At 40.4% G+C, this 8,636-nt stretch overlaps 2 protein-coding genes across 4 annotated transcripts in view; both read right to left on the reverse strand.

Moving 5' to 3' along the window:
- LOC101859008 (neuroactive polyprotein R15) overlaps positions 1-8,636 on the reverse strand; it is a 139,109-nt gene that overhangs the window by 78,419 nt on the left and 52,054 nt on the right. For all 3 annotated transcript variants that reach the window (XM_013081690.2, XM_005096893.3, XM_005096895.3), the window contains exon 2: positions 256-498. In XM_013081690.2, the coding sequence (XP_012937144.1) occupies positions 256-349 (94 nt within the window). In that variant the 5' untranslated portion in view covers positions 350-498. The remainder of the gene's footprint in view (positions 1-255; positions 499-8,636) is intronic.
- Positions 6,732-7,163, reverse strand: LOC101861886. The gene has a single exon (XM_005096905.1). The coding sequence runs from the start codon at positions 7,161-7,163 to the stop codon at positions 6,732-6,734; it is 432 nt and encodes a 143-aa protein (XP_005096962.1).

The raw sequence follows: 8,636 nt of genomic DNA on the forward strand, positions 1-8,636 counted from the left end.
AGTGAAGAGAGGCACATGGACAAAATACTGTTCATACAGTACTGGGAAAAGGAAAGGCAGACAGACAGAAGTAACTGAGGACAACAAAAGTAAGACCTACCATCCATCCGCGAACAACTGTGACTGTAACCGCTATTAATGTTGTAACAGCCCCACCCCCCCCCCCCCCAAACTCCTAAACAACATAATTTGCTCAACGGATGCTAGTGCTAAGGTACTCAATGAAAAGACACATAGTTTAAGTCATTGACCCACCTGTTGTGGTTGGTGGAAGAATGTACAAGATACACGTGACCACTGTGAGCACGTGAGACAACCGGAAGTTTATGTGCAGCCCTGCAGAATCCATTACGATTGTTGCTGCTTTTGGTGACGTCGGAGACAAGTCTTGGAAAGTTCTGCTTTTCTTGCTCTCGTTTCGCCTGCTTGCCTTTTCTTTCTTTCTTTTTTAAAATGTAATCTTGTTCTCCGTGTTCCTAACTCGTAAAGTCTTTGCTTCTGGGGAAGACACAAAGATCAATGGTTTGAGTTCAAAGTACTAGACTCACAAGTTAGTAAAAACTACAGCTAATGTCACCCTAAATGTCTTTTCTAAATCAGTGTCAATTTTCTCTCACTGTAGCTGAAGAACACCCTCCCTCATTTTGATGGTTGCATCTGGCAGTCAGTTGGTAGAATTCACGCTCTCATCTAAAGCTTTTTAATGTCTTGGGAAAATAATTACGGAATTCTGGTATTTTGTACATTTAAAAAACTATCATATATATCACAAAACTAATAATGTGTTGCTTTGAGAAACAAAAGCAAGTACAGGGTGATAAAAAACTGTACAACTTTCTTTGTAAATGTTTTGCTCCACACTAAAGTTTTTCGTTTCAAATTCGTACACAGCAACTGCAAGTCAAAAGGAATTTGTCTGATATTCATTTTTGATTAATCCACCAAATATTTTTGCTCTCCATAGAGCGATAAAACATAACCCATTTTCAGCTATGTCCCCATATTTGTAGCTTGACGCATTATTTTGCATTAGGCCTACCACTAAAAATCACAACGATTGCGCCATATTGCAAACTACAGCAGTCTAACAGGCCAATAGAAGTTTGCAGATAGTTTTTCTCAAGTTTTCTTTTCATGCTGAGGTCATGGTTATGACCAGTAAAGAGCAGAGAGCTTTATGTATTGAACATTTCCTCATCTCCAACTCATTTCGTACGTTTTGCATACGGCAAGGAAATAATGTAAAAGTGCCCCTGAGGACTGTTTTGATGTCAAGGGTGGAAATGGTCCATCAGTTAGGACCCGTAAAGAATCAGAATAAAAAATTCCTAGAAAAAAACGACCACGACTTCAGGTCAAACACACACCGTTTGCACCTCTTTAAACGTAACCAGGGTGCAGAATTAGTAGATGAGACCCATCTGTCCGTAGACGATGCCTGCAGCAATGACTTTCCTACATTTCAACGGTCCGCATTCTCAAGGCATATCTTCATCTATGGCTGTACCATTTTCCCGTTCGCGAAGCTATCAGAGGGTAGCAATGTGGTCTTGATTCCTCGATCGTTTGAAAGCGTATTGGTTCCTTGGCAATGTCCAAATTCACCTTTCAGGTAATACCAACTCTACAAATGCTGTCTACTTGGGCAACCTCCTCCACACTCCCTATTTTCTCTAAAAACTGCTCCATACTGTAAGGTATACAATGTGTGTGGGTTTCAGTACTCATGGTTGAGTGGATCCGTGTGTTTAGCCGCCCCTGAACATTACGAACCGCGTGTTAAAACGTGTCTAGTCCACATAAGATATAATAGGGAATTGGTTCTCTGAATTCTAACATTTTAGACATTTTTAAAAAGTCTCTAAGAGAAAAGAAATATTGTTTAAATGTTACAAGGATGGAAAGATTAGATTTTAAAAAGAAAAGGAACGGGAAAACAAAAGCCACAATCATTTCATGACCTTCTTTACAAGGTCTTTTGAATTTGCTGCATTTTGCGTTTATAGGTGGTTTTTATATGAGCCATTTCCGTAGTCGAAAATGATTTTTTTTCTGTATGAATTTTATGTCCAACAAATTCCTTTTGGATAAATTATAACAATATAATAATATAACAATATGATAATATAACAATATAACAATATAACAATATAACAATATAACAATATAACAATATAACAATATAACAATATAACAATATAACAATTTAACAATATAACAATAACAATATAACAATATAACAATATAACAATATAACAATATAACAATATAACAATAAATGTTCCAATGACAACATTTTAGTACACATTTTGTGCGAGATTTTCAGAAAAAAAATTGTAAAGTTGTTGTGTTTTTCAAGATCACCAAAATGACCAGGAAGATACGGGAACACTCTTTAAAATACGATAAGAGTAAGGTTATTTCAGAAGCAGGACCTCCCTATTAGGTGTTTAACTATCTCAAGCAATAGGCGTGAGTTTAATTCCAAACGGGAAGTTATGCTATCCAGTTTCTTATTTTGTCTGCTAATAATATGTCGTATCCCCCAATCTCAGCACAGGTTTGCCGTGACTTGCAAGGTCCAAGTAGCCCGACGCTTACACAAATCTAAATTGCGTCGATAGGGCCGTAAAACATCTCCAAATTGAAACGAAAAATCAAACAAACAAACAATTTAAGAGCTGATGGTGCTAAAAAATACATTAGAATTAATGATGGCTGCAATCTGTACAAAAGAATGTCTAGGCCTACCCTCCAAAGAGTTTTCCTGACGATAAATTTTTCGGGGGGGGTTTTTGTTGTTTTATTTTGGTAAGTGTTTTTCGACGCTCGCAACTGCATAAGGCTATATAAGAGAGCGGGACTCATTAAACCATTTCAGGTTGGTAGAAATTTTGAATTTTGCCCTGGTGAAGGCCGAAGCCTACTCTTATCAATTTAGAACAACCAAGGGATCTTTGACGCGAACAACTTGCACACGGGACCTCCGAGATTTTTAGCCTTTATCTGAGAAGGCTGGGAGTTAGTTCTTACCTACCATAAGATCAGGGGTGTGACTGAAAGTCAGCAGTATGAAGGAGCCAACGAGTGGCAGTAGAAAGATTGCAGAAATAGTCAGGACCACAGAAGAGTGGGCAAAGGGGAGAGGGGTGGAGGGGGGTGGAAGGGGGCATAAATTGAAGACGAAAGCAGACGACAGAGCATGGTTAGAGAGCAGGAAAGAACGTGAAACGGGAACACTTTAGAGAAGAAAATGTTCCGTCGTTGCCCGGGACCCATTAAATGAGATACCAACACTGTAACCTCTAGACAACGAGATCCCGCGCTTTTCGTTTTACCCACTCAGACAATTTGCTGAGTGTTTTTGTTCTACAGAGAAACCGTTTGTTTTGTTTTGTTGTCATGCCTGCACAAAAACCCACCAAAAACAAACAAACCCAAAAAGCATGAAAAAAATCCCCGTTCTTTAACATTCGAATAGATGAACTCAATACCGACCTCACAGGCTGCTCAGTTTTGTACAAAAATGAAGAGTTTAAAATGCTTACTCTCGCTTATCTATTTTTCTAAATTAAAAGAGCCAGACAATAACAAACTAGAATAACCAGACATATCACAAATAGATCGCAGTTGAGATGGTGATTTCTAAGTCGACCATGATGAACCTGCATTTTCAAAATCAAATAAGGATCAACAGGAAATGGGGGAAAGAAGTACCTTCAATCATCGCACGGCTAAAATTGAATTTCCTTTCGATAAACAAGAGCATAAATGTGTTAAACATGAAATGCTCTTATTCAATAACTTGATTGTTTTACAAAAAACCATTAACTTTAAAAAAAAAAAAATATCGACTTTCGGTCTCAACAAAGCATCGCCTTTTATTAGCTCGTGCTTGACAGTACTCTCCAACTTGTTACATTAATTAAACAAACAAGTTCCCTTTCAACACCCCCTCCCCCACCCTCACACACACAAATACACACACACACACACACACACACACACACAAACACACACACACACACACACACACACACACACACACACACACACACACACACACACACACACATAGACTCACAAACAAAAATATATTCCCTTTTTTCATGAAATGGTATATTTAATGCTTTTCACTTCAACGTCGTCTGTGCATTCTATTGTATGAATGTTTGTTCTGTATTTGTCATAGCAGGTATTGTTTGTTCCGTATTTGTCATAGCAGGTATTCTTTGTTATTATTACAACAACATAACGATCCCCCTGTTCTTTTTTTTCCGTCGCTCGCAACTGCATAAGGCCATATCAGCCCTATGACCTTTTCTTCATCTCCAATATCTGCGTAAAATTTCGGTTGATTGTCTCATTTGTTAGGCATTACTATCTCGTTCACCATTACTATAATATCCAGCTGTTACTTTATACCACTTTGAACAAATACATCTTTGTACCAGTATCATTTCTGTCTATTGATACTTTCCCCCCAGCGGATTTTTTTCTATTGCTCTACCTTTTCATTCACGTCTTTGTAAGGGCTGTCTCACTCTCCCCTCGCCCCCGGCAGTGAGCCCCGGACCGGGAAGCGCCTCACCAAACATTTATTATCCCGTCAAACACTTGACACGGATTGCCAATTTCGTCGCGTCGATATCTCTTAGCCCCGTGCATCTTTGATGTATGTGAAAGTGACACAAACTATCAGGGGTGTGTGTTGTAGGAGCAGCCTCAGAATAACAAAAACAATACTTTGGTGAAACACACTTTTAAAGCCGGTATTATTGGGAACATGAACCTGTGCCGCTGCACACAGAAGACGACAGTGTGATTCCCGTGTGGGGAGAGTTTTTTTATTCAGTATCTTCGACTGTCTGCTGGGATGTTGTATGTGTATACCTCTCAGCCCAGTTTAGCCCTGGCAGGCAGGGTCAAAGGGAAAAAAATCTACTACAGGCCTCATACCACATGAGTGTCACTGTAACGCCATGCCCGAAGGACGCTTGCAAAACATGTAAAATTGTTTTAAGAACTGGGGCTCAAGTAGACTTTACGTGGTCTCTCGCACAGTGGAGAGACACCAAAGTGTATAGTAGGTCAGATTCCAAATGAAATAAAGGTTTCAAGTTTGCCTCTATCCATCCCTGCTGGCAGACGGAGATACACGTATTCTATTTAAAAAATAAACAGCAAGAAATATGAATACAAAAAACAAAAACAAATACCCCCCCTCCAACAGTTCACTTTGAGTTTCTTTTAGCCTTCAATGAAAAAAAATCCATTTATCTTGAATCGAAGTCGGGATTTTTGCTGTAGGGGTCGTCCGTGTCAGTAGTAAAATGAACGAGAAAATAACCACCAAAGTTTGATGACTTTCACAGCTTGAGTGTCCTTGAAAACTACAAATTTACATGTTTTGTGCTTTTCATCAATGTTTTTTAAAAGAAAACCCCAGAGAAGAGCGTGACCATAAACGATGTTGAGAAGAAAAATCGATACAAATTTGTTAGTAGAGAGATATCCCTGGTCCTCCAAATCATGCTCAGAGAAATAATTTTAATGCAGTCTGTGCCTTTCAAATACGGGACTTTATTTCAGCGCCTGTTCCTCCCTCTCTGTCAATTATACTCTCAAGATAGCAGAAGGATTCGACGTCTTCTAGTGCATTTCCCTCAACGTACTGGGACCTGTTTCTGTCGTAGTGCATCTATCCTTAAGACTTTTGACTTTCCGGGGTGGATCCTCAATCCAACAGACTCTGATAGGCTGTTTAAAATTGTGGTCTTTGCTTGCATCTGTTCCTGAGTGTGCGGCAGAAGCGCCAAGTCATCTGCAAAATCCAGATTGTCCAACTGTGTCCATTGGGTCCACTGTATACCGTTTCTGTGTCCTCTGGTGGTTTCCTTCATCAGCCAGTCGATTGCCAAGATAAAGAGGAAAGGTGATAGTAAACATCCCAGCCTCACACCGGTCTTGATTTCAAAGCTGTCAGTGAGCTGGCCATCATGCATAACCCTGCAATTTGTCTTTTCATACATGCTCCTGATGAGTGTAACCAGCTTCTGTGGGATCCCGTAATGTCTCAGCATCTTCCACAGTGTTGCTCTGTCTATACTGTCAAATGCCTTCTCATAGTCAAGAAAGTGGACCATCAACTGGGAGTTCCACTACAGGGACTGTTCCACTATGATCCTCAGCGTGGCAATGTGGTCGTGGTTGACCAATTTTTCCGAAAACCAGCCTGTTCATCCCGAAGTCTTGGATCCGTTTTGGACTTGATTCTCTCCAGAATTTTTCTGTTGAAGACTTTACTTGGTACGGAGAGAAGAGTGATTCCTCGGTATTTGCTGCAGTTGCAGAGATCCCCTTTTTTAGCACGAAGTCCTTCTTTCCAATCCATTGGGAACTTGCTCTCATTCCAGATCCTGGTAAACAACGGGAGATGAAGGTCACATTACCGTCATATTGGCATTTGCTTTTAGGGCCTCTGGTGGAATCTGATCAGGACCGGCCGCTTTACCGTTGTTCAGGCTCTTAATTGCATCCATAATTTCTTGTTTCGATGGAGCATCACAGCAGATTGGTAACTCATTTCTTGCTGGGAGGATGTTTGGCGGGTTACTTGGTGGTGGTTTGTTCAGGAGACTATTGAAATGCTCTGTTCTGGTTCCGTGCTTTTTGAGACGAAGCTTGAGTTTTGCTTACAGTAGATGATGATCCGATCCAATGTCTGCCATTCATTGTACTTTGACATCTTCCAGAGAACTACTGAACCTATGTGAGATACAAAAATGATTGATCTGGTTCAACGTCACTCCATCCTGTGATACCCATGCAACTTTGAGTATCTTTTTGAGGGAAAAAACAGAGCCTCCAATGACAAAACTGTTGAAAGCACAGATATTTGCAAATCGTTCACCGTTCCCATTCATAATTTGTCCAAAGCCATGTTGTCTCCTGATTCCCTCATAACCTACGTTGTCTTGATCAATCTTGGCATTAGCATCTCCCATTACGATGTTGGCATCATTCCTTGAAAGATTGTCGATGACACCCAGGAGCAGGCTGTAAAAAACATCCTTGTCTTCATTTGAGGCTTCATTTGTTGGGACGTAGATCTGAATTATGTTCATGTTGATGCTCATATTCCTTGTAGTGAATGAAGACATGATGATCCTCTCCCCCTGAGGTTCCCACCCTGTAAGGGACTTCTGTGCATACTTACTCAAAATAATTCAAATTCTCTCCGCTTGGGGCTTGTCTTCCCTCCCAGAATACAATATTTGTTCCCCCGAGCTGAGCTGCTTCTGTCCAGATTGTATCCAGTTGGTTTCTCTGACTCCTAGTATGTGCAGCCTGTATCTCTTCATCTCTTGTGCCACTTGAGAACTCTTTCCAGCTTCATACATGGTGGGAACATTCCACAACGCAATCCGGAGAGACTTGTTTCGGGTCAGAAGTGTCCTTTCGGTTTTGTCTGCTGTCCTTCATTGTTCCTGCTGATACAGAAGCTCCTCCGCCTCTCAGGATGGTAAAATAATAAGACTTTCCATTTTTCACTGGGTCGAGTAGTTGGTCCCCGCAAATTATTTCGGGCTACCAGACTGATGGACCTTGAATCTCCTCTTACGATACGCAGTATCACTGGAGGTGTATTCTTTGCTCCCCCATTGTAAACTCCATCACCCCCCACCCCCACCCACCTACACGGGCGTTTTGTAAACGGAGTCTCGTAAAATTGTGGATATGCATTCTGTCATGTCATGCGAGTGGTCTGTCAAGGTTGTTTTTTAAAGTGGTGTGGTTTTATTTTAAAGAGATTGCAGAATTTACCTAATTAGCTTTGATTGCTCTGGCTGTATGGGCCATTTCCCATCAGAATAAAGGAAATACATCTCGAATTATTGTCGCGGTTAGGGGATTGTCTGCTGTTAGTAAGACAAAGCTTGAATATCACAGGGATAAGGGAAAGTAATTCACTTTCCCGTGCTGTCTTAGTAAGCTGAAGAAGAAGGAAATAAAAACTGTTTTCAGCGTGTCAGAGAGTGCGTACAGGCGCCGAGAGATAACTTAATGAGAGTTACCATAGGTTGCAAATGAAAGGTTTACGTATAGTAACGATTTTTGGCCTTCTCTGTTTTAATCTATTATTTGGCTTGATCCAATGAGCCCATCAATGTTTGAAATAGACGTACATATAAAGAAGGGGACACGTGAAGGAAAGCTAGTAGTTCTCGATAATTGGTCGCTTCTAAGCACAAAGGGACTATCCCGAAAAGTGCCGTTTTGAGAAAATCGAAGGTAAAGTTTTTGCCCCTTATTTAGTTTCTTTATAATACAAGGAGAGTTTTCTCTATAACTAAACAAATATACACACCAATGAAACCAAACTTCTCCTATTCGTAGGGCAATACCCAATTTTGGTGTAAGACAAGATTTCTGGAAACCCGACCATCTGGGTTAGGCCGCTTGTCCTTAATAGCGACCAATTTGTTCTCTACCTTCCTATCTATATACGACTTTTCCGAAATGGCGACGGAGGTTTGATGAAATCTGTTGTGGCACAGAAGAAGAAGAAGGAGAAGAAGAAGAAGAAGAAGAAGAAGAAGAAGAAGAAGAAGAAGAAGAAGAAGAAGAAGAAG

The sequence above is a fragment of the Aplysia californica genome, unplaced genomic scaffold (assembly GCF_000002075.1).
Source record: "Aplysia californica isolate F4 #8 unplaced genomic scaffold, AplCal3.0 scaffold00141, whole genome shotgun sequence".
Lineage (NCBI taxonomy): Eukaryota > Metazoa > Mollusca > Gastropoda > Aplysiida > Aplysiidae > Aplysia > Aplysia californica.

Bases quoted from the DNA above. Each gene is read 5' to 3' on its own strand.
- LOC101861886 (XM_005096905.1), bottom strand. From the start codon at position 7,163: ATGTCTTCATTCACTACAAGGAATATGAGCATCAACATGAACATAATT.